Source organism: Macaca mulatta, chromosome 20 (genome assembly GCF_049350105.2).
Source record: "Macaca mulatta isolate MMU2019108-1 chromosome 20, T2T-MMU8v2.0, whole genome shotgun sequence".
In the NCBI taxonomy this organism is placed as follows: Eukaryota; Metazoa; Chordata; class Mammalia; order Primates; family Cercopithecidae; genus Macaca; species Macaca mulatta.
Window position 1 is genome coordinate 45,648,363 of NC_133425.1, and position 25,854 is coordinate 45,674,216.

General features: G+C 41.3%; 1 protein-coding gene across 4 annotated transcripts in view; it reads left to right on the top strand.

Moving 5' to 3' along the window:
- Positions 1-25,854, top strand: part of TENT4B (terminal nucleotidyltransferase 4B) — an 82,169-nt gene that overhangs the window by 50,206 nt on the left and 6,109 nt on the right. For 2 of the 4 annotated variants that reach the window (XM_002802470.4, XM_015126096.3), the window contains 9 exons: positions 9,925-10,048; positions 12,790-12,836; positions 14,976-15,096; positions 16,768-16,875; positions 21,867-21,995; positions 22,735-22,948; positions 24,223-24,349; positions 24,457-24,560; positions 24,805-24,851. In XM_002802470.4, coding sequence (XP_002802516.3) covers positions 9,925-10,048; positions 12,790-12,836; positions 14,976-15,096; positions 16,768-16,875; positions 21,867-21,995; positions 22,735-22,948; positions 24,223-24,349; positions 24,457-24,560; positions 24,805-24,851 — 1,021 coding nt within the window. Of the gene's footprint in view, positions 1-9,924; positions 10,049-12,789; positions 12,837-14,975; positions 15,097-16,767; positions 16,876-21,866; positions 21,996-22,734; positions 22,949-24,222; positions 24,350-24,456; positions 24,561-24,663; positions 24,852-25,854 lie in introns of all 4 variants that reach the window. The other 2 variants (XM_001083145.5, XM_015126094.3) reach the window with 1 other exon arrangement.

Sequence of the window (25,854 nt, forward strand, 5' to 3'; positions counted from 1 at the left end):
CAGCCTTGGCGATAGAGCAAGACTTTGTCTCAAAAAAAAAAAAAAAAAAAGAAAAAAACCGCAGCAGTGGCTGGCCAAGGTGGCTCACACCTGTAATCCCAGCACTTTGGGAGGCCAAGGCAGGTAGATCTCTTGCGGTCAGGAATTCAAGACCAGCCTAGCGAACATGGTGAAACCCCATCTCTACCAAAAATACTAAAATTAGCCAGATGTGGTAGTGCACACCTGTAATTCCAGCTGCCTGGGAGACTGAGGCATGAGAATCACTTGAACCCTGGAGGCAGAGGTTGGAGTGAGCCACTGTATTCCAGCCTGGGTGACAGAGGGAGACTCTATTTAAAAAAAAAAGAAAAAAAAGGCTGGATACAGTGGTGCACGCCTGTAACCCCAGCACTTTGGGAGGCTGAGGTGCTCAGATTGCTTGAGCTCAGGAGTTTGAGACCAGCCTGGACAACATAGTGAGACATCATCTCTTAAAAAAAAAAAAAAATACCAGCACTTGGTCAAAAGATTTCAACAGTGCAGAAAAAGAAAGTTGCTATATCTTTTCTCCAAATTAGTCTTGTTTCTAGTTTCATTATCCAAATAATCACTACTAATAGTTAAAACATTTTAAATACACATTGGGAGTTTGTCCTATTTAATATAAATTATTTATTGAGCAAATAATCACTGCTAGTATATTTTGGATACTGGAATTTTCATATGTAGGGGTCCTTGAATGTAAGGTGCCCCTTTGGTAGTTCTGTGCTTCTTTTACCTGTACTGTAACATAGGGAAAGATGTTACAAATGGTTAGTATCTATTCTTAAACACCAGCCCTTCCACTAAAGGTAAACAACAAATAAATATATAAATGAAGTTTTGGTATTGGGATTACACGGGTTAAACACATCCATATTTCATTATTAATATTTAAGAATATAACAAACTTCTTATTGGCATTTGGACCTTGTAGCTAGGGAAAGATTAAGCTTTGTTTATTTGTGCTTTGTTTTTTTTCTTCACTCAGATATTTGAGGGTTTCCCATTTGAGGAATACATTTATTAATCAAGCTTTAGTTGCAAGATATTTGATCTTAGAGAATACCATCAACCATTCTTCTTTAAGCTTCCTAACTTTACCCAAATTTGGTTGGATCTACTCAAGAGTAGTTTGGGTAGTTCAGAAATTTTATTGGAAGGGGAAATAATTTTTGACCCAAATTTGATAAAGCAACTCTTGAGTAATGATTTCTTTTCTTGTTCTCTCTTTATAATCAATTGAAAGTAGTAGTAAGGCTGGGTGGCAAAAGAAAGAGGCCTGGGGAGAATCGGGTGGTTTTCATTATCTCTTTTCATAGCAGCTAAGTGGGAAGGGACCAAGAGGAAATCAACTGAAAAACCATCCTTCTGAAACATTGGCCTAAAAAAGTGTAGTCCAGAAATTGAGTGCAACTGGCAGTGGCATTTAAAAGGAATGCTCTAATTTCTAGGAAAGCAGGCACGAGTACCTCTTAAAAGAAGAAAAAAATGAAAACTGTAATTTAGGACACACAGACGAGTATCCATTCCCTGTACTTTTACTCTCGTGTCCTAACCAAGGAAGGGTTACCATAGCAAATATGGCATTCCTTAGCCATGATTCACTGTTGTAAATGCCTGCAGCATTCATAAAAGTAAGATATATGGGCTCTTTCTTTTTCCTTTTGAATCCGTATTTCTGTATTTAAATCTGTATGTCAACATCTGTATTTTCTGTCTCTCTTGTTTTTTTAAATCTTGGGAGATGGTACAAATTATTTAGGGGAGTGAATAAGTTTCTTGTCTACAAATAGAGGAGAGAGAAGGCTTTTTGTCTTTCTGCTTTGGAACTGGAGAGCTTCCTATTTAGGCACGGCCTTTTTCAAGTGACCTTGTATTGTTATCAGTACTGTAGAAGGTAGGCACATTGTACAGACTTTAAAATGTAAAGCTTTTAGGCATTCCACTTGTAAACCTTGGCTTTTTAAAGAAAATTACATGTTCATTGTGAATATTTTCTTATCGCCCTATCTCTGTGCACATGCAGACTTCCTTTGGCTACATTCTGAAAGGTGTAATTGTCTTCTTTAAGGACAGTGGACATCTATAGTTCTTAGGTCAAATTGTCCTCCTTCTGGTTTTGTCAGTTCTCAGCCACATTGTGTGAGCATCCATTTTCTTGGATCCTGGTTTGGAGCTCATTTTAAGGAACATCACGTCCCTTTTGAGACTATGTGGACATCAGGGTGGGTAGATGTTCCCCTGTGAACAGAAGGTTCCTCCCTAAGGAGGTGCTTCTCTGTGTTGAGTCTTGCATCTGGGCACACAGAGCCCAAAGCAGGAAGAGTTGAGTCTGAATAGGGAGGCCTATAAGCCTCACTGCTCTGCCACGGCTAGGCCTGGTTGGCCATGCTCTAGGAGCCCTCAGGAGGCTCTGAAGTGATTCTGCCTCTGGGAATTTTACAGAGGAGCTAATATTTGAGATCTCCAAAGCTGAGTGAGAGGGTGATTCTTGAAAAGGCAAGGCATGCCTCGGTCCAGTTCTGTGGGGCTGTCATAGAAGAGGGCTCGGAAGCTCTTGTAAGTGAGGCTGGAAAGGTAGGCAGTGTTACCATAAGGAGGATGGAAATGACACAGATAGGCTAAGGAAGGGGACCTCGGTAATCATGCAGCGATGGCCTAGAAAAGGGACAGGCTCATGGCAGGGAGACCAGTTTGGAGGCTGCCACAGTGTTCTACTGAGAGAGAAAAAGAATTAAACTCAAAGCACGGTCGGGGAAGGTGGAGGGGCAGGATCTGATTTGGAAGTGTTTTGTTTTTTGGTTTCGGGTACAAGGATTTGGAAACCTCTTGACTCCGTAGATGAAAGAAAATGAACCAAGGAAGACTGAAGTTTCCACTCAGGGAAGAAAACACAGGAGTAGGAATCGATTTAAGAGAATGGCAGGCAGTTGTGTTTTGAACTTGTTTAGTGTGAGGTGACATCTTTGTAGGGATGTCTAGCTGGTAGCTGCAAGTACAGGAGGCTAGATGTGTGCATGAGTTTCTTGGTAAAGATCCATCTGCAGTCTCCTGAAGATGTCACTCAGATTGCACTGCCATCACCCCAGGGCCCAAGAGAAGACACTCGCTTCTCTTGGTGTCTAGGCGGGTTTGAAAAAAATCAAACAGTACAAAATCATGCAAATTCAGACCTCTACTCCACCCCAGAGGAAAGTCCTGCTAGCAGTTTTTGTGTATTCTTCCAGAAATCTGCCTTGCAACATGTTTGAGTATATAAATAATCCCAGAAAGGATGGGCCAGACACTAGCAGAAACTCACCACACACACTGCGCTGGGCATGCAGAAACTTCGCAAAATATACTGGTGTGTGCTGTCACTGCATTCCTGGATTTGGGGGTCTTCTGTGTCCCCAGGTATCAGTATTGCCCACAGGCTGACCACTGAGCTCCTTCCACAGCCGACTCACGTCACCCTCTTTCGAAGTGTGTCTGCAAAGCTAGATTATTAGATTGTTTCTGCTTTGTGTTTTCTTTAATGAATTTTTTAATGATGAAGTTCTTGTTTTAAAAATATACAGTGGTAATTAACATGTATGCATTTTTCTTAAAATGACCCCCCCAGTCCCTCTTCAGATGTAATCACTGTTAACAGTATCGTATATAGACCCTGTTCTGTGTGGGGTGGGCAGAGGGCCGGTTAGCGGGTGGAACATGCATACTCACAACCATATTTTTCACATGGGAAAATATAAAGGTGACAACAAATCTCCTGGTCTGTAATCTCATCAAGCAGACAATAATCACTATTTGAAAAGCGGACAAATACATGCTGATTTTTAAAAAAAATTATAGTAGTACAGAAAGATACCAAAAAAAAAAAAAGTTAAAGTCTTCCTAACTCTCCTGCCTGTACCCTCCACTGGGCAAAAGTCCCTGTCCCTAAGGTAATATCTGTTGACAGTTCTCCTTGCAATGCAGATAGGAGCATGTTGTGTATCTGCCTCTGTGTGTATGTGTTTACATGTCTTTTTTTTTTTTTTTTTTTTTGAGACGGAGTCTTGCTCTGTCATCCCGGCTGGAGTGCAGTGGCGTGATTTCAGCATGCTGTGACCTCCGCCTCCCGGGTTCAAGTGATTCTCATGCCTCAGCCTCCCGAGTAGCTGGGATTACAGGCAACCACCACCACACCCAGCTAATTTTTGTATTTTTTGTAGAGATGGGGTTTCACCATGTTGGCCAGGCTGGTCTGAAGCTCCTGACGTCAAGTAATCCACCCGCCTCAGCCTCCCAAAGTGCTGGGATTACAGGCATGAGCCACAACTCCTGCCCCTGCACATGTCTAACGCACACAAAGGGGATTCTGCTGAACACATTTTTTTGTGCTTTTTCTTTCCAACTTAACATATTTGACATCTTTATCAGCTTATATAGCTTTACTTCATTCTTTTAAAGAGGTTATTGGCTATAAAGAGAAAGTCAGAGAAAGTCAGTCAATGGGTGCTTCTATGATTATTTAATTAGATCCTGTTGATGGACATTGATACAATTTCTAAATTTTTTAGTATCCTAAATAATCCTGTGGTAAACATCCTTATACAGATGTCCTTGTTCGCTCATGAAAATATTTCTGGAGGATGGTGAGAAGGGAAATTTTAAAAATTATTTATATAAACATTATCATTTGTTAGTAGAATGACCTCGGGAGAGGTTGTAGTAATTTATGCTTCCCCACATGCATATGAACGCCTTTTCAATATATTGTTTCAAAATTGGATATCATGAACCTAAAGATATATATATATGTATGTATTTTTTTTTTTTTTTTGGTGGGGGGATGTCCTGTTATTTTCAGTTATCGAATAGAACTTTGTTAGTTCCTTCATGTAAGGATGAAGTTGGTAATTATTATTTTGTGTGTGTGTGTGTGTTACTTTCTTTTTTTTTTTTTTGAAGTTGGTAATTAAAGGGATCTGACTTCAGTTATGGAACTGGGAAAACAGGACCTTGATGTGGAGGTGGGCTTAGACATGCTATGTCTGGGCAGGTATCTCTTGGGAAGCAGTGTCACCCCTGAACAGAAGCATGGATGAGCCGCAGGGGACGGTGCTGAGCAGAGGGGCTGGCCGTGGGTCATCTGCGGCTGTTGACCTGGAAGGCACAAGGGAGTTTTCCACCTTTCCTTTGGTTTTGAGAGTGCAGAAGCTACTAAGCAACTCACAACGTGCCCAGGGTGGTGGTCCAACTGAAGGATGTGAAACGGTTCTTCCTTTCCCAGCCAAAGAACTTGAACCTCCCACCCTGTGACAAGCATTATAAAATTCACATAATTTTTATAGGCTGGATTCCCTTTCTGTAGCAGATCTTTCCTCAGAACAGAAGTGGTTTTTTGTTTTTTGTTTTTTTTTTAACCTAAATTACCTGTGAGTTTTATTTTTTAAATATGGAATATGTTTTTTGGACACCTCCTTGTCATATTAAATGTTGTTATTAAATTTGAGATTTTAATATAAATTTTACCCCAGCAAATTAATTTTGTTTCTCTTACTCTCTTGTTTTTGGCATCTTTTCCCGTTATATAGTGGTGCTCATGTCATCATATTGCTCTTATGTGACTTTTCCTTTGTGAACAGGGATCTTGTTCACTTTTCCTTTTTTAACTTTTTTTTTGTTTTTTCGAGACGGAGTCTTGCTCTGTTGCCCAGGCTGGAGAACAGAGGCACAGTCTCAGCCCACTGCAACCTTTGTCTCCCGGGCTCAAGCGATTCTCCCACCTTAGCCTCTTGAGTAGCTGGGATTACAGGCATGCACCATCACGCCTGGCTAATTTTTTGTATTTTTGTAGAGATGGGGTTTCACCATGTCATCGAGGCTGGTCTCGAACTCCTGGACTCAAGCGATCCACCTGCCTCAGCCTCCCAAAATGCTAGGGTTACAGGCATGAGCCACTATGCCTGAGTCACTTTTCCTTTTAACATAAAAACACTGGTATCCTAGAGAGGGCACTATATTTTGGGTACATATGAGTTCAGATCACAGAAGAGTTGTATTCTATACTTCTTTTTTCATCATTCTTACTTCAGTATGATGTATTTTATAATTTTATATGAGAAACTATAACACTGGGCATGTGTCATCAAGCAGTACCTACTCATAAATCATATTAAATTTTGATCCAAACATGGGACAAACTGAAGTTTTCTCTGTGTACTTGAATGCTTTCAGAGGCATAAAATTATATTACCATGTGAAAGCAAGCCTACAAAATTCCTCAGGCGTCCACTCTGCCACTCAAATGAGAGCCAGACTTACAGTGCACACTCTACAAACAAACTTCCAGCCCGTCAGGGTATTTTAAGTGCCTGAATATGCAAGGCACTGTGCCAGTAAAATTACTCAGTCCCAAGGATAGAGCCTGTTAGAATTATTTTAAAATCTGTACTTGAAGTTTATTTCCTCAGTGTTCCAAGATATTTTATCTGGTTGTTCTCTGAGTATTTCACATGTAGCTAGTTACATATAGGTGAGATAGTGATGCTTGTGCCTGGTGTGGATGAGAAACTGAGCCTGGCAGACCTGAGATTGGATTTCCTCTTCTGACTTTGCAAGTGTGGCTTGGCTTTAATAGCCCTCCTCTTTTTCCGTATTCCTCTTTCCCCCTTCCATTTTGCAAATATGCATCAATCAAAATACAAATTGATTGCAAATATGTGTCAATCAAATTGTATTGTATTTTGATTGTGCACATATGCACTGATAGTTACACATATGCATCAATCAAAATACAATAACCTGTGGAACCATTTTTTTCTGAAATAGGAAGGTGGTGCCATGGGCTATTGATTGTTGAGGGTAGTCTTCAGAACTTGTCTTACAAATCTATAATAATTTTCCCCCAAATTAATGTGCTAGTTAGAACACTAGATTGCATCACTGAAAGTGAATTTTAGAATCTTTTCCAACTTTTTACCAAGTTCAGAAAACCGTTTTATTGGACCTTTATTTGCCTCATGGTCATCTGGTTTCTTTATGCTGATAATGACAGGGACCTTACTAACCTACAAGGCAACCCAGTCCATCCTGGGCAGCTATGATCATTGGAAAGCTCTGAATCATTCATCTGGAAGCTGCCTATGGCAGAATAGTGCAGAACATATGCATTGCACTATGTTCTACAAAACTACATTAAATAAGTGTTCCTTTTCATTGTTAGATGGAAGTGACCCAGGGCAAGGATCATGTTTGATGAGCCAGTTTTCTCCTAGTGCCTTGAACATAGGCACTTGGTAATGTTTAAAGAATGAATTCTTTTTTTTTTTTTTGGAGACAAAATCTCACTCCACCACCCAGGCTGGAGTGCAGTGGCACGGTGTCAGCTCACTGCAACCTCTACCTCCCAAGTTCAAGTGATTTTTGTGCCTCAGCCTCCTAAGGAACTGGAATTACAGGCATACGCCACCACGCCCAGCTAATTTTTATATTTTTAGTAGAGAAGGGGTTTCGCCATGTTGGCCAGATGGTCTCCAACTCCTGGCCTCAGGCAGTCTGCCTGCCTCAGCCTCCCAAAGTGCTGGGATTACAGGCATGAGCCATTCGCCTGGCCAGAGAATGAATTCTTAATCAGTTTCTTATGACTTCATATTGACTGACAGTTGTGCTAAATACTTTTTGCCTTTATTTGAATTAGAAAATTTGTAAGGGGGCCTTCAGAATAGATGCAGTCACATTTAGGAGTTTTCTTCCCCCCATTAGTTAAAATGCAGTTTTTCTATGGATCTGTTTTAGAACTACGAATAAACTCTGATCAGTCACTGCAGACTACGCAGTAAGATAAGAAGCAGTCCATTTGTTCTGTCGTTTATTCATGGCCCTCATCTTTGCCAGCTGACTTGTGCAGAAGAGCACAGCAAACTGTAAGCTTCCTAACAGCTATTCCCATTCAGCTGCTGTCTTCAAGAAGCAGAAGAGGATAGATAGACCTTAGAGAACATAATCAAACCTGGGAAACTCAAATCAAAACAAAACACAACTTCAAAACAGAAGTTGAAGGTCCTGAAGGTACCCAGAGGCATAGCAAGGAAAATGGCCCCACTGGGATATCTTTTGGATTCACCTACAGACCTCTCTGGAGTTTTAAGATCCACTTTTTGTGACATATTGCATAGCAAACAGGCCGAACGCTGTTGTAAATCATCCTCTGCGAAAGGCCCAGGTTTTGAAACTGAAGGCCTGAAAAGGCTCCTGCTTACCAGCTGTGTGCTGTACCTGACACACTGAAGCCTGAGAGTGCCAGTCACCTGTCAGAGGGAACACAGCTGCCCTCAGGCAGAACCTGAGTCTAGAACTCAAGGTTTTTGACTCTTAGGCTAAAAATAAAAAATCAGAAGGAGGAACTATGGATTGCTTAATCAGTCACATTTTCACTTTCCAGAGTTTCTTGTAGCACAAGTTATAGCCTTTGGGGATTAGGATGTAAACACTTTTTTTTCCTTCCCTAAAGCGATTTTTGGTCTGTCAGTTTTTCCAGCTTCCTGCTCTGGGCCCTGAAGGTGCCACACAGTTGCAGGCATGCTCCTACTTCAAGGCTCTGTTAAGCTGTGGCTGCCCTTCCTTCCCACTGCTGTGCCCCAGGCCAACCCCTCTGCCCCTTCCTTCCCCTGAGGCGCTTTGCACCTGTTGCTCCGAGCCTCCTGGTCTATCCCAGTTAGTAGAGTCCCTGTGCTTACCTCCGTGGCTCAGTCCTCATGGGTGGTCAGTGCTCTAGGGAAGGTGAGCTGACCTCTTCACTTTCCCTTCCCAGCCATTTATAGCTCTTCATAGCCTCACCAACTTAGAAAGGGATGCTGCTTTTCTCTCTGTCCCCCATCCTGACTACATTCAAGTCATTGCTCAGCCCAGTGAGTTTGTCCTTTCTTCCAGACCAGTAGTTTTCCCCCAGGCCCTCAGGCTTCAGCCCTTGAAGGCATCCTTAGCCCCCCCCCCCCACTATGATAGCCAGGCGCTGTGCCTGGCCATGGGGTGTGGGTATGTGTGTGTGTTTTGTTTCTGGAGCCCATTCCTTTCCTTCCACCATCTTCTAGGCCTTCATCCAATCCTCCTGCAACTTGATTCATGACTTTTCCCTGCATCTAGTCTAGTCTCTTTGCTGGTCTGTTGTTTGCATAGTTGCCAGTTTAATCTTCTTAAAATGCTGCATTTTTGAAGTCAGTCTCTCTCTAGTCCCTGTCAGAAACATTTAAATAGCTCTGTTGCCACAGGGGGAAAGCTTGAACCTCTTAGCCAGTCAGTCATTCAGAGCCTGCCCTCTACTGGGGCCTGCTTTCCTCTCCAGATGCTTCTCCCACTCTGCCTGCCACAGCCCTTGTAGCTGGCTGATTGCCCTGTACCTCGCAGGCTCTGGAAGTCTTCGGCTCCTTCATGGAGCCTTTGTCTACCAGCCATTCTTTTCAAGACTTTGCTGTTGTTCACTGCCTGATTTGTTCATTTGACACTTAATTCACTGAGCAAACATTATGAAAGATGTACTGTTTGCTACTGTGAGGAATGGATCCCCAAGAGGTAAGAGGGTCAGTCCCTACTGCCAGGAAATTTGCCTGGATTCAGTATCTTCTTGTGTCTATTAGATCAGAAGTGGAAAGGCAGAGGCCAGGCTGTATGCTTTTTAAATTTTATTTTATTTTATTTAAATCACCAGCACCTCAGCAAGTGTTTTGCACAGGAAATTTCTTAATGTTATTTAATTATTTTGGTTTTTTTGATTAAATTCTGTACATTCCCATTTTAGCTTATCTTGAGTTATAACATTAAAATTAAGGTAGTCATCAACTGAATTATAAGACCTAATTAAATAAGATTATTTAAGATAGTGATTTCTCATTAGATTGGCCCTATTCATATTAACTTTTCTGCTTTTTTCTTCAGTCTGCATGAAGAAATCAGTGATTTTTATGAATACATGTCTCCAAGACCTGAGGAAGAGAAGATGCGGATGGAGGTGGTGAACAGGATCGAGAGTGTAATTAAGGAGCTCTGGCCCAGCGCTGACGTGAGTCCCTTCCTGGGTAGCCTATGCTTGGGACAGTCCTTGTCCACGGGCCAGAGGCCTATCTGCTAGTATCTCATGCTAGTCCTCACATGCAAGTAGAAGTGCACTGTAGAGTTGTGGTCTAATTAAATTTTAAAGGCAAAGAATTTTCTGCAGTCTTTAGAATTTGAGGCTTACTAATTATTTTCATTGGATTGGATGACTAACAACTTTTTTTTTTTTTTTTGTAGTGCTAATAGCAACTACTAAAGGCAAGCTATTGTTAGAAATTATTAGTGTAAAGAGAAGAAAGACAAATCAAACCTCATTGTTGTAGTGGTCTGTTATTGGATATGATATATCAAAACCTCATTACTACTTAGTTCCAGCCTGCCAGAGTAAACATTATATAATTGTTTACAGCTGAATGAAAATGTCAAGTACGAAATTTTGTCACTTGTGGCTAATGCAGGCATAAGTCTTTTCTTATTTCTTTCCTGAAATTGCCATTTTCATCTCTCTCAGACCAGCTAATTGCCTTTTAGACAGCTCCCAGTCAGTGAACAAAATGATTGCTTGGGATTTCTTCTTGGCTTATTTGTTGTTTTTGTTACTGGTACCAAGTCTTTTGTTTTTTTTTTTTTTTTTGAGATAGGGGTCTCACTCTGTTGCTGAGGCTGGAGTGCAGTAGTGCGATCACGACTCATTGCAGCCTTGATTTCCTGGGCTCAAGTGATCCACCTCAGCATCCCGAGTAGCTGGGACCGCAGGTGCACGTCACCACACCTAGCTGATTTTCGTATTTTTTTGTAGAGACTGAGTCTCACTGTGTTGCCCAGGCTGGTCTTGAACTCCTGGGCTCAAGCAGTCTGCCCGCCTTGGCCTCCCAAAGTGCTAGGATTATAGGCGTGAGCCACCACACTTGGCCTGTTACTGGTACTAAGTTAATACTTCACTTTTTAGGGCACTTTGAGGGCCTGTTTTATGATTTTGTGTATGCAAAGAAGTAACAAAATAGTAGAATCCATTACTTTGTGTTCTGTAACTTTTCTTTAGGCACTGTCCTGGGTGGTGTTTTTGTCCAATTGGCAAAACAAGGAAGTTTCACTGTATGTAAAACTTGCATGTATATGACAGTATGTATATGACGCTGTAGGTAAAGGGAAAAGGGGAGGATACTAATATTTTATGAACAGTGACCATATGTCACATTCTTTCTCCTATGTGATCCAAATCAGTGGTTCTTAGCTGGTGGTTATTTTGCTCTCCAGGGGGGCGTGTGGCAATGTCCGAGACATTTTTGATTGTCCTGGCTGGGTATGCACTGCTAGTACCTAGTGGGTAGAGGCCATGGATGCCGCCAGCCATTCTGTGATGAGCAGTATAGGCCCTTACAACAAAGAATTATCCACTCCCAAATGCCAATGTTGAGAAGCCCTGGTCTAATTTAACCCTTATCTTTCTTAGGTGGAGGTTGACTCTCTCTCTCTCTCTCTCTCCAGCCAGCCAGCCAGCCATCATCTGTCTACCTACAGATGAGGAACATGAGCTTGTGGTTAGGTTCCCAGGTCCATCTCGCCTCAGAGGTTGAACTTGTTTCACTGTTTATCCTTTTCCCCCGCCCTGAGATGGAGTCTTGCTCTGTTGCCCAGGCTGGAGTGCAGTGACACAGTGACATGATCTCAGCTCACTGCAGCCTCTGCCTCCCAGGTTCAAGCAATTCTCCTGTCTCAGCCTCCTGAGTAGCTGGGATTACAGGTACCCGTCACCACACCTGGCTGATTTTTGTGTTTTTAGTAGAGATGGGGTTTCATCATGTTGGCCAGGCTGGTCGTGAACTTCTGACCTCAGGTGATCCACCTGCCTCGGCCTCCCAAAGTGCTGGGATTAAAGGCGTGAGCCACTGTGCCCGGCCTATCCTTTTTTATTACAATTACCTGCATACGTATTTCTGCCTGAGTTCCCCTGTTCTCCATGGGTTGAGGTGGAATGCATCCCAGTTTTATGCCACAGCACGATGTTATAAAATGATGGTGCCTGGTGTTCTCTGTGGAATTGACCTGAAGGCTCACACTTGCCCTACAGTTAGTCTGATCCCAATTTAGTAATCTATTCGAAGACTCCTGCTCAGAGAACAAAAATTAAGGATTTGTGATTGTGTCTCTGGATAATGAGGGAACATTATTGATCTGAACTACTTCTGGAAGTTTCCTGTGGTTGGCTTTCTGTATCCTTAAGTACCATACCTCCATATTAAACCAACAGTGGATTGAAAATATTCAGAAAAAAACTATTAAAATAACAATGCACCAATAAAAACAATACAAATTATTTTTAAAATATAGTATAATGACTATTTAGATAGCATTTACATTGTACTAGGTATTATAAGTAATCTAAAGATGATGTAAAGTATATGGGAGGACTCGCATAGTTATATGCAAATACTCCACCATTTTATAGCAGTGACTCGAACATCTTCAGATTTTGGCATAGTGGGACTGGAACCAGTCTCCTGCCGATACCAAGGGACAACTGTATTTTGGTCTCTGTGTTTCATATTTGAACCAGGTAAGTTGAAATTATATTCAGAATGTCTGCTTGTGAAACAGAATGCCCACTTCATGAAGAATGGGGTTAGAAAAAAAAATACTCTTGTCATACTGAAAAGTACCAGTAGAGGGTAGCAAAAACTGACATTTCTCCATATCTTGGTGACTTTATCTGATACCTCAATATAATAACTTCTTTTTCTGTTTCAGGTCCAGATATTTGGAAGTTTTAAAACTGGACTATATTTACCTACTAGGTTAGTACACTCATGAATCTTTTAAAGGACTGTACCTTTTCCTAGAGTGTATTCGTTTTGGCTGTCAAATTTGTAAGGAGTAGAAACAAAACAAATTTATAAAACAAAAATGGGACTGGGCATGGTGGCTCACGCCTGTAATCCTAGCAATTCAGGAGGCCGAGGAGGGCGGATCACTTGAAGTCAGGAGTTCAAGACCAGCCTGGCCAACATGGTGAAACTCCATCTCTACTAAAAATACAAGAATTAGCTGGGTGTAGCGGCACGCGCCTATAATCCCAGCTACTCCGGAGGTTGAGGCAGGAGAATTGCTTAAACTCGGGAGGTGGAGGTTGCAGTGAGCTGAGATTGTACTCCAGGCTGGGCAACAGAGCGAGACTCTGTCTCAAAAAAATAAATAAATAAAAATAAAAAATAAAAAAGTAAAGGATTTACCAGCATTTAATTTGATTTACCTTGAAGTAGAATATCACTTCACATCTCCAAGACGTAGATGGTACAGAGAGATGGAAAAGGGATCATGTTGCAGTGGAATCAGTTAGTTACTAATTTTAGAAATTGACTACCTGGCAGAGTATTGCTCAGTCCCATAACTTAACCCACTGACACAGATGTTAATGTAGTCTCATGATAAAATGTCTGATTGTATATCCTCTAGAATGTGAGTTCCCACTGTCTCACTCACTCACTCACTCACTCTCTCACTCTCACTTTCAAATTAAGAACTCATTCTACTAGTTATGGCTCCAGCATCCTGATCCAGAAATTCAGGTACAGATCTCTTCTCTGAGAAAGATCTTGGCCTTTCAGGACTCTTGTTCAGTTTCAGTCTTCTCAAATGAGACCTCTCTTGATGCACAGCTTTGGAGGCTTTCTTTTGGAAATGATGTTTCTCTGAAGGGTGAATACTTGCTCTCTAAGAATTGAAATTGTTTGAACATTCCGTCATGGTTATTACTATTATTACTTAATCTCTCCAGAATAAAGTCAGCGTCATGTTTTTCCATTTGAGCTTGATTTGGTACACTTTAGCCCAACTTAAAGTGTGCTGAAGTGGGTGGACCCTGGCAATTTCCATTCTTCCCATAGATGTCCTTGGCCTGCAAAAGTCATAAAATACTCAACTTCGAGTTCATATTTCTTACTTAGGTTCTCAGCCTCAGTAAAACATGAAAAATCACTCTTTCTTAAAAAATTTAATTAAATTTTATGAATAGGTAGTACATTCACATAGTTCACATTTGGAAAAGGCACAAAAATCAATACAGGGAAAAGTCTCAGTCCCACCTCTGCCCCCTGGTTCTCCGTGGAACAGCCACTTGTTTTTTTGTTTTGTTTTGTTTTGTTTTTGGATGGAGTCTGGCTCTGTCGCCCAGGCTGGAGTGCAGTGGCGCGATCTCGGCTCACTGCAAGCTCTGCCTCCCGGGTTCACGGCGTTCTCCTGCCTCAGCCTCCTGAGTAGCTGGGACTACAGGCGCCTGCCATTGTGCCCGGCTAATTTTTTTGTATTTTTTAGTAGAGATAGGGTTTCACCGTGTTAGCCAGGATGGTCTCAATTTCCTGACCTCGTGATCTGCCCACCTCGGCCTCCCAAAGCGCTGGGATTACAGGTGTGAGCCACCACGCCCAGCCAGAACAGCCACTTTTACCAGTTTCTCACATATCCTTTAAGAGATACCTGTGCATATAAAAGGACATGTGTGTGTATTAACACAAATGGTAGCATGCTGGATACTTGTTCTGCATCCAGTTTAAAGTACTTCATAATATTTCTGAGTTGCAATTAATTTCATCCAGATAGGAAAATCATTATGTCTAGTACCGGAAGCCTTTATTAAGGAAAGGACGTTAAGTGCCTTTTTTTTTTTTTCTTTTTTTTTTTTGAGGTTTTACTTCTTTCAAAATTACCCTATTTCCTGAGACCTGAATTCTGTGAAATGACTGGGAGGAGGAGTTTGTTAAAATCAACAACTACTATTTCCCCTCTCCACAAAACCATTATCACTAACACATTTAGTCTTTGTTGGCCAGGGTGGAAAATAGGTTTTAATTGTACCAATGAAGTCTGTAAGCATGAGTGTCAGTTAAAACAAGTTTCCAGCTTCTTCAGACCCTCTTGTATATGTATTCTGTGTTCAGTGACATCGACCTAGTGGTGTTTGGGAAGTGGGAGAACCTACCCCTCTGGACTCTGGAAGAAGCTCTTCGGAAACACAAAGTCGCAGATGAGGATTCGGTGAAAGTTTTAGACAAAGCAACTGTAAGTTCTGCAGCATTTCATATTAAACCTTGGTTATTTACCTATGCAACTTGAATTAAAATTAAAGTTTGGTGAGCACAGTTACATTGCAAGTGAGTGATTCTTTCATTTTGTTAATGTCACCATGCTTGCACATAAAAAGTTTTCTGGTTGTCCACGCTGGATTGTGACCACACAATCTTGGGTCACTGCAACCTGTACCTCCTCGGCTCAAGTGATCCTTCTACTTCAGCATCTCGAGGAGCTGGACTACAGACACAGCCTGCCATGCCTGGCTAATTTTTTTGTAAATTTTGTAGAGACGGGGTTTCACCGTGTTGCCCAGACTGATCTCCAACTCCTGGGTTCAAGTGATCCACCCACCTCTGCCTCCCAAAGTGCTGGGATTACAGGTGTGAGCCTCTGCACCTGGCCTGCATTTCTTTTAACAACAGCAGAATACCCAATTTTATCACACACAGTACTCACTGTAGAGATGTTTGTTTTATTCATTTGCATTATTATTTTTTTTTTGAGACAGAGTCTTGCTCTGTCACTCAGGCTGGAGTGCATGGCGCGATCTCAGCTCACTGCAAGCTCCGCCTCCTGGGTTCACACCATTCTCCTGCCTCAGCCTCCCGAGTAGCTGGGACTACAGGCGCCTGCCACCACTCCCGGCTCATGTTTTGTATTTTTAATAGAGACGGGGTTTCACTGTGTTAGGCAGGATGGTCTCAATCTCCTGACCTCGTAAGCCGCCCCGCCTCAGCCTCCCAAAGTGCTGGGATTACAGGCGTGAGCCACTGCGCCCAGCAATATTTTATTCATTTTTTTAGAGAGAGATACAGTCTCACTATGTTGCCCAGGCTGTTCCCTAACTCCTGGACTCAAGTGATCCCCCCACCTCAGCCTTATGTGTAGCTGGGACTACAGGCGCACCCTACCACGCCTTGTTTATTTAAAAAAAAATTTTTTTTGTAGAGATAGGGTCTCCCTGTGTTGCCCAAGTTGGAGCATTTTTTGAAAAGAACTCCTGATAGCTCATGTAAATAATCATGTCAGTTTTTGAGAATAATTTTTATATCTTATCTTGTCAGGTTGCTTTTTGGGCTATTTGCAAAACTGACCAGTAATGCAAGGGGGTTGTAGTGTATACCTTAAGAATCCAGCAATTTTCTTATTAGAAACAGTTTGATGATACAAAACATTTAATACCTAGTATTCATTGTTCTTCATCTTATACTCAGAAAGTGTTCTCCAAAGTATTGAGGAAGGTTTTTGTTAGATAATTTAAAAATTATTATAACTATATGTCAACTAATAAACGAGATGATGGGCATATTAATTTACTTAACTGTGGTAATCACTTCAGTATGTATATCAAGATAAGTATATCAAAACATGTATGCCTTAAATATAAACAATAAAAATAAATAATCAAAAATTGGACACCAAACAAAATTCTCAATTTATAGAAATTACAAAATATATTGTATGGGGCCCAATGCTAAATATGCAACATATGGTATTTGTAGCAGTCCAGGGTTACTGGGGTGTGCCATATTTAGAATACTCAGTGTTCTTATGCTCGCATGAGATGATGGAGACCTCATGTCTAGTAACCCTCCATCCCCTGATTTTGTCATTTAATCTGGTTAAAGCATTTACATTTTACCTTTCTTCTCTTTATAGGTACCTATTATTAAACTAACAGATTCTTTTACTGAAGTGAAAGTTGATATCAGCTTTAATGTACAGAATGGCGTGAGAGCAGCTGACCTCATCAAAGATTTTACCAAGGTCAGAGAATTTAGTGTTTATACAATAAAACTATTAGAAACGTAATTTTAAGATTCTGTTGTGGTGGTGGTCTAATATTTTTATATGCATGTTGCTGACAAACACCTCTCTCTCTCTCTCTCTCTTTCTCTCTTTTTAAAATAGAGCTAGGGTCTCACTCGGTCACCTAAGCTGGAGTTCAGTGGCTGGATCATGACCCACTACAGCCTCAAACTCCTGGGTTCAAGTGATCATCTCACCTCAGCCTCCCAAGTAGCTGGGACTACAGGCGTGAGCCACTACACCTGGCTTTTTTTTTTTTTTTTTTTTTTGAGACGGAGTCTTGCTCTGTCATCCAGGCTGGAGTGCAGTGGCCGGATCTCAGCTCACTGCAAGCTCCGCCTCCCGGGTTTACGCCGTTCTCCTGCCTCAGCCTCCCGAGTAGCTGGGACTACAGGCGCCCGCCACCTCGCCTGGCTAGTTTTTTTGTATTTTTTAGTAGAGATGGGGTTTCACCGTGTTAGCCGGGATCGTCTCTCGATCTCCTGGCCTCGTGATCCGCCCGTCTCGGCCTCCCAAAGTGCTGGGATTACAGGCTTGAGCCACCGCGCCCGGCCTTTTTTTTTTTTTAAGTGTTGGGGATCTCGCTGTGTTGGCCAGGCTGGTCTCTAACTCCTAGCCTCAAGCAATCCTCCTGCCTCAGCCTCCCAAAGCACTGGGATTATAGGCATGAGCCCCCATGCTCAGCCTGCACCTTACTTTTGTATGCAATGGTTTTGCTTTCTTTGAATCTGCTTGTAATGATCAGTGATTAACTTATAATGTGACCTCAAGTAAGAATTAAAAGTTGAGAAAGCTTTTGAAGAAATTGTCTGCTCTAGATCCTTCCTTGTAGAGACAGAAGAGATGGAATTCTGCTACACAGTTGATTCCATCTGTTTTTAACCTTCAGGAGTTCAGATTAAGAACCTTTCCTTTAACCCATTTCCTGTTTGCCCCAAGAATACTGCGTGGGCAGTGAGCTGCACTTTCTTTTTTTTCTTTTTTTGAGGCAGAGTCTCGCTCTGTCACCCAGGCTGGAGTGCAGTGGTGCGATCTTGGTTCACTGCCACCTCCACCTCCCAGGTTCAAGCAATTCTTCTGCCTCGATCTCACAAGTACCTGGGACTACAGGCACCCGCCGCCATGCCTGGCTAATTTTTGTATTTTTAGTAGAGATGGAGTTTCACCGTATTGGCCAGGCTGGTCCTGAACTCCTGACCTTGCAATCTGCTCACCTCAGCCTCCCAAAGTGCTGGGATTACAGGCGTGAGCCACCGTGCCCGGCTGTACTTTTTTTTTTCTAAACGGGAAATAGGTTAAGAGTTTTAAGAGCATTTTCTAGATTTCAATCCCTAAATTACCTTTAAGGTGTTTCCTACAGGCTTCCTTACTTCTATTTTGAAATGATTTAAGTTTATTTCTATTCTATTTTCTTCCAAGATAGAGAAGAATTTGTCACCATTATCTGTGGAACATTTTACATACTTAGATAGTTGTCAGCTTTCTCCTCTCTAACCTAAACCATTAACTCCTTTGGCTTCTGTTAGAATATTCACAATTTTTTTTCCTCAAGCAGCTCTAAAGTTTCTATTTCTTCTTTGTTTTTTAAGAAAAAATGTTAACTACTTGATGTTGCAAGCATTATCATCTTGCATAAATATATGGAAGACAGAAAAGCAGAAAATTAAAGAAATATTATCCATAATCTCACTATATTGGGTGTGTGTATGTGTGTGTGCATGTGCGCCTGTCTAATATTTTTCTGGAAAAAAGCTTTTAAAAATTGAAATTCGTATGCATGATAACATTCATCAGTATGAAGAGATGGTGTAAAGTGAGTCACCCTTACACCATAGATACTTAGATCATTTTTATAGAATTTCTCATTGCCAGTTATTATTTTTTGTGTTGCTTTTTTATGTTCTTTAAAATTATAAGCAAAGGAGTAGCACATTGTACACACATTGTCTCATACCTTTGTAAAAACTTAATGTTTTGGAGGTTTCTTCCATATTGACGCATAGAGGCTTGCTTTATTCTTTTTGTTGGTTACACAGGCAGTAGTCTTTTGTAAGACTGTGGCTGCTTGATTTAGCAGTTCTTCAGTGTTGTTCCAGTTTTTCTTTTGCTGTTAGAAAAAGGGATTGACGAATATACTTCCATGCATGCATCTTGCTTTACACGTGCAAAATGTTTGTAGGAAGAGTCCCAGAAGCAAAATTTTGAGGTCGAAGGGTATATCCAGGTAAAACTGCGTTAGATATTTCCCTAATTATTTATTCTTTCACATTCTCATTTTCTCTCTCTCCCTCCCCCTTTTCTTCTCCCTCTCCCTATCCCTCTCTCTCTTCCTCTGTCCCTCCCTTTCTCTTTTCTCTCTTTTTCTTTCCCTTCCTCTTCTTTTCTTTTCTTTTCTCCTTTTCTTCCTTCCCCTTTCCCTTTTCCTTCCTTCTTCCTTTTCTTCCTTTCTTTCATTTTTTGACACCGGGTCTCACTCTGGTACCCAGGCTAGAGTGCAGTGATCATGGCTCACTGCAGCCTCAGCCTCTTGGGCTCAAGTGATCCTCCCACCTTAGCATGAGTATCTGGGATCACAGGCGGGCCTACCACACCTGGCTACCTTTTTTTTTTTTTTTTTTAATGGAGTCTCACTCTGTTGCCCAGGCTAGATAGAGTGCAGGGGCGTGATCTCGGCTCACTGCAACCTCCGCCTCCTGGGTTCAAGCGATTTTCCTGCCTCATCTTCCTGAGTAGTTGGGATTACAGGTGCTCACCACCACGCTCAGCTAATTTTTGTATTTTTAGTAGAGATGTAGTTTCATCATGTTGGCCAGGGTGGTCTCAAACGCCGACCTCAGGTGATCCGCCCTCCTCAGCCTCTCGAAGTGCTGGGATTATAGGCGTGAGCCACCAAGCCCGGCCACTTTTTTTTTTTTTCAAAGTAGAGATGAGGTCTTGCTATGTGGCCCCCCCCCTTTTTTTTTTCCTTTTTTTTAAATAGAGATGAGGTCTTGCTATGTTGCCCAGGCTGTTCTTAAACTCCTGGGCTCAAGCAGTCCTCCTTGCTTGACCTCCCAAAATGTTGGGATTACAGGCATGAGCCACCAAACCTGACCCCTTATTGTTCTTTGGAAGGGAACTGTATCTAGACTGACTTAACTACAATTTTTTTTTTTTTTTTTTTTTTTTTTTTGAGACAGAGTCTTGCTCTGTCACTCAGGCTGGAATGCAGTGGTGCGATCTTGGCTCATGGTACCCTCCACCTCCCGAGTTCAAATGATTCTTGTGCCTCAGCCTCTAGAATAGCTGGATCTACATACGTGTGCCACCACGCCCGGCTAATTTTTGTATTTTTAGTAGAGATGGGGTTTTTCCATGTTGGCCAGGCTGGTCTTGAACTCCCTACCTCAAGTGATCTGCCCACCTCGGCCTCCCAAAGTGCTGAGATTACAGGCGTGAGCCACCGTGCCCAGCCCACAATGTTTAAAAATACTTACTTCTCCATATTTTTGTTCTTTCCTATGCTTGCTTAGTTTGATACAATTTGCAAAAGTATAAGCTTTTTTTTTTTTCTTTTTTATAGAAGCCATGCGTGTTCACTGTAGGACATCTAGAAAACAGAGATAAGAGTAAAGAAAAAAATAGAAATCACTGGCCAGGTGCTATGGTTCACACCTGTAATCCCAACACTTTGGGAGGCCCAGGCAGGCAGATCACTTGAGCTCAGGAGTTCAAGACCAGCTCAGGAGTTCAAGACCAGTGGTAAAACCCTGTCTCTACAAAAATACAAAAATTAGCTGGGTGTCGTGGGCTGAGGTGGGAGGATCACTTGAGCCCAGGAGCTGGAGATTGCAGTGAGCCAAGATTGTGCTACTGTACTCCAGCCTGGGTGACAGAGTGAGGGGGAGAAAAATGGAAATAACTAGTAATTTTACCACCCTAAGTAATAATAGCTGTTAAGACTTCTTTGAAGATGTTGTGCCTGCTTTGTTTTCCTCAGTGGCCTCAGCCTATGGCATGGCTTACAGAGAGGAGTGAATGAATATGTGCACAGCAAAAGGTGGACTCATTCTGTACATACTTGTCCGTTCAGGTGTTCTCTAGGATAGCCCTGCCTCATTCCCTGTAAAGCGTGGAAGGGAGGGGTGGTCTGTTTGTAGTCATCAGCCCATGTGTAAGTCAGCAGGCCGGATTCTTGTTTGCCCCAGGACTGTGGCAGAATAATCTAAAGGTCCCTAGTCTACAGTGGCGCGCCACCAAGAAAAGTGATTCTTAAAAATCTCACTGATTTAGTGCTTTAAGATGTTGGTGACTTTGTCCTTGTACTCTTTCTATTATCTGTTTACAAATGAATATTAGAGGGTCATGGTCACAAATGAGCATCATCAGTTACATGCTGTTTGTGTTTCTATCCTATAGCAAGTACTTTTTTTTTTTTTTTTTTTTTGAGATGGATTCTTGCTCTGTCGCCCAGGCTGGAGTGCAATGGCACGATCTCGCCTCACTACATCCTCTGCCTCCCGGGTTCAAGTGATTCTCCTGCCTCAGCCTCCCAAGTAGCTGGGATTACAGGCTCCTGCCACTACTCCTGGCTGTTTTTTGTATTTTTAGTAGACACAGGGTTTCATCATGTTGGCCAGGCTGGTCTCTGACTCCTGACCTCAGGTAATCTGCCTGCCTTGGTCTCCCAAAGTGCTGGGATTACAGGCATGAGCCACCATGCCCAGCCCTGTAGCAAATACTTAGATGCTATTATTCCTGTGTACATGTCTTACATTTTAGATATAAGGGGAGAACCATTCATTACCTATAGTTTACTTTTTTTTAATAGCTTACTCTTAGAATGGAAAATTAAGTATGTTGTATATCGCTACCAAATTTTATAATGTAAGGACCAATTTATGCCCCTCTTAATGCTTAGATCTGTTGCTGATACAGGAATTCATTGAAAATACAATTTTCTTTTTCAGAAATATCCTGTATTGCCATACTTGGTTTTAGTATTGAAACAATTCCTATTGCAGAGGGACCTTAATGAAGTATTTACAGGTGGAATTGGTTCTTATAGTCTCTTTTTAATGGCAGTCAGTTTCCTTCAGGTAAGTCATATGGGTATACCATGCTAGTGCACACTAAAAGCAAAAGTGATCAATCAGCTGGGAAACATTTTGGAAAAAATCAAAATCAACCTGTAATTGCATTGCTTTCCTTGATTCCTTACGGTTTTTCCCTTTAAACTGGGTACATTTTTATCATTTAGCAAATACATATTTTTAAATTCCTGTGAAAGAATATTTTTGGTTTTAAATCCCATATATTCTAGTATTTTTGAGACTTTTCGCTGCAAATTTTAACATGCAGAATGTACAGCCTGGTTTCCATAAGCGTAAATAGTATAAGTGCCAGCAATAAGAATGTCTTCTAAGCAGCTAAATCTTGTAAGTTTAGTTGGAATTGAGATTTGCTATTTGGATGAGCAAATTCGAGTCTTAGTATTGTAAATGGGTGTGTTTATGTGGCGCAGGGTTGCCAACTGCCTGAGTCTATTCGTGAGTCAGAACGACTTTGCTGATGTCTTGGGCCAAGCCAGCCCTGGTCGGCAGCCTGGTGCACCTGTAAAATTCAGCCTTACAAACAGTCTCCCACCATTCCCGCACCATGGGACTTTAGTGTTGTGTGTAACAGCAGTATAGGCTGCTGTTATCCCATTATCAATTGACTGCTATGCTAAACCAAAATTATAATAATATTGCTTGTAGAAGTTAGAATATAATTTATTCCCCCTCTCCTTGATAATTTAGCAAAAATCCAATATAATTTCTTCTTTTCTGCTTTTAGTTACATCCCAGGGAAGATGCTTGCATCCCCAATACAAACTATGGTGTTCTCTTAATAGAATTTTTTGAATTATATGGACGACACTTCAATTATTTAAAGACTGGCATCCGGATAAAGGATGGTGGTTCATATGTGGCCAAAGATGAAGTACAGAAAAATATGCTAGATGGCTACAGGCCATCAATGCTTTATATCGAAGATCCTTTACAACCAGGTATTGAAATTAGGTAAATTTTGGGGCATTCAAAGAGAGGGCACTGTCAGTCACCTTATTATACTTTAAATTCTCTTTAGATGAAAAATGAAGGAACAACTTCTAATTGTTACTCTTTTTTCATCAAAATATTTCATGAGCAAACATACTAAAATAAACAGACACAGACAATAGAAAAACACCTTGGAGACTTCCAGATAAGTAGGGAGTAGAATCTGTTTAACCCTAAAAGCATAGTAGAAAAGGCATTACTTATTTGGATGGATTCATGTTTGGTGGCTGCTTCTCCTTTTTCTTGGGTCCTTATTGCCTTGATTATAACCAGTTGTCAGCAATTAATGAGGCTTTAATGAGATGATTCTGAAGTCCTTAGAGGCAGCAAGCACAGTAATATATCTTTGAATTCATGAGCAGAAGGATGCAAGGAGACAATGTATTTTCTTTTTGAATTTCTCCTTTCCTCTTTGATTTTGCATGTCTCTTTGTGCTTTTTCCAGCTTCGTGTGGGCTTGAAAGTAAGCAGAAAGTAAATTCCTTCCATGCTTTTTTGAAGTTCTGTTTGCTTGCTTGTGTCCTGATTTTTCTGAGCAATATTTTTTCTTGATATAATTGTAAAATATTTAGATTCAGCGTTGTTGGACTTCAGTGGAAGTGCTTTTAGTCATTTGCTTTAATGTGTAAACTTTGAAAATGAGTAAGGAAAGGGAGTGAAAAGATACAGTAGTTGCCTAGGAACCATTTCTGGCTTATTGAGCTGCCTTATAAACATTAATAGTTCTATGTGTTTATTCACTGAGAAAACATTACATTGATTGGGAGCCTGCTGTGTTCAAAAGCATTGGGCCAAAGGACACGAAGACTTTTCAGCAAGATGATCCTTGCTTTTTAGGGGCTCATAATTTAGAGTGATAAATAGATATATAGCTAATATAAACCCCAAAAATATAGAAGTATTTCTAATGTAACTTGGGGTTTCACTCTTAGGAGTGAACAGGGCGCTATTTCTTTTGTTTGCATAACTGTTTATGTATGGAATGGGATAGTTCTTGATGGGCCAGAATACATTTCGACAACTGATACACCATAATGAAGTACCAACTGCATGATGCACATATTCAGAGACTGGGGAGCTTTGGGAACAGCTCACAGCTCAGCTTCCAGGCACAACTCTGGTGGGATAGCTATGGCCCTTGCTCTCCTGGAAGAGGGTCGTCAACATTTAGTGCACATTAAGCACAGTCAAGCTTACTATGTTACCTATATTTCTTTTAAAGGTAATGATGTTGGAAGGAGTTCATATGGGGCCATGCAAGTGAAGCAGGCCTTTGATTATGCCTACGTTGTTTTGAGTCATGCTGTATCACCAATAGCAAAGTACTATCCCAACAATGAAACAGAAAGGTAAAAGTTCATGTGTAACCAGCCCATTGTGTCAAAATTGGTTGTGGCTTCTTATCTTCAAATTAATGTTATTCCCTCCCTCTCCCTTTCTTTTTAAACACGTGCAGCATACTAGGTAGAATAATTAGAGTAACAGATGAAGTCGCCACATACAGAGATTGGATATCAAAGCAGTGGGGCTTGAAGAATAGACCTGAGCCTTCATGCAATGGTAAGATATTTTCCTTGGTCGATTGACTGAGTATTAGAGGCTTTTCTGTGTTGTGTGCGTTTAATGGGAAGAAACGTTTTCCAATCTTTTGCCACTCTTTCAGGAAATGGTGTTACCTTGATAGTAGATACTCAGCAGTTAGATAAATGTAATAATAATCTATCTGAAGAAAATGAAGCCCTTGGAAAATGTAGAAGTAAAACCTCGGAATCTCTTAGTAAACACTCTTCAAACTCTTCATCAGGTCCAGTGTCGTCCTCTTCTGCCACACAGTCCAGCTCTAGCGATGTAGTAAGTATGATAGCCTCAGCTCTTCTGAACTCAGATGCATGCACGTTCTCTTGCTGGGGTTAACGCTGTCTTGAAGGCTAAGGCTACTTCCTTTGCTTACATTTTACTGGGATATTTTAATAACTTCCATGCTTGTACTTTTTCTCAACATTTTGTTATGAAAAATTTCAAGCATACAGCAAAAGTGAACAAATTTTAGTGAGCATTCATGTACTCACCAATAGATTCTGCCATTAACCTTTTACTTGCTTATCTCATACCTGTCTATCCATCACTCTATCCATTAATTCATCTTATTCTTTGATCTATTTCAAAGTAGATTACAGACATCAGTTCCCCTAGAGTACTGTAGCTTGTGCATCCTTGTAGCCAGACTCCAATATTTGTTTATTGTTTTTTCCCTTTTTTTTCTTTTGAGACGGGGTCTCCCTCTGTCGCCCAGGCTGGAGTGCAGTGGTATGATCTCAGCTCACTGCAACCTCCGCCTCCCATGTTCAAACGATTCTCCTGTCTCAGCCTCCTGGGTAGCTGGGATTACAGGCGCCTGCTACCACACAGGACTAATTTTTTTGTATTTTTAGTAGAGACGGGGTTTAACCTTGTTGGCCAGGCTGGTCTCAAACTCCTGAACTCAAGTGATCCACCTGCCACCCTCCCAAAGTGCTGGGATTACAGGCGTGAGCCACCGTGCCCAGCCTATTTTTTCCTTTTGATATGAAATTGACATATAAGGAAATCTTAATTGTACATTTACTACATTTTTTTTTTTAATTTCCCTAATTGTTTTACTTTCAGGGTCTAGGTTACTTGCTCATATGTTCACTAAATTTTATCAAATACATACATACACATGTATAGCCCAAAATCCTAATAAGGTACAAATATTACCGTCAACCCAAAGAGCAAGCTCATGATTCTTTCATCAATCCCTAACCCCACCCTCAGAGGGAACCACTGTTACGATTTTTTTTTTTTTTTTGAGATGGAGTCTCGCCCTGTCGCC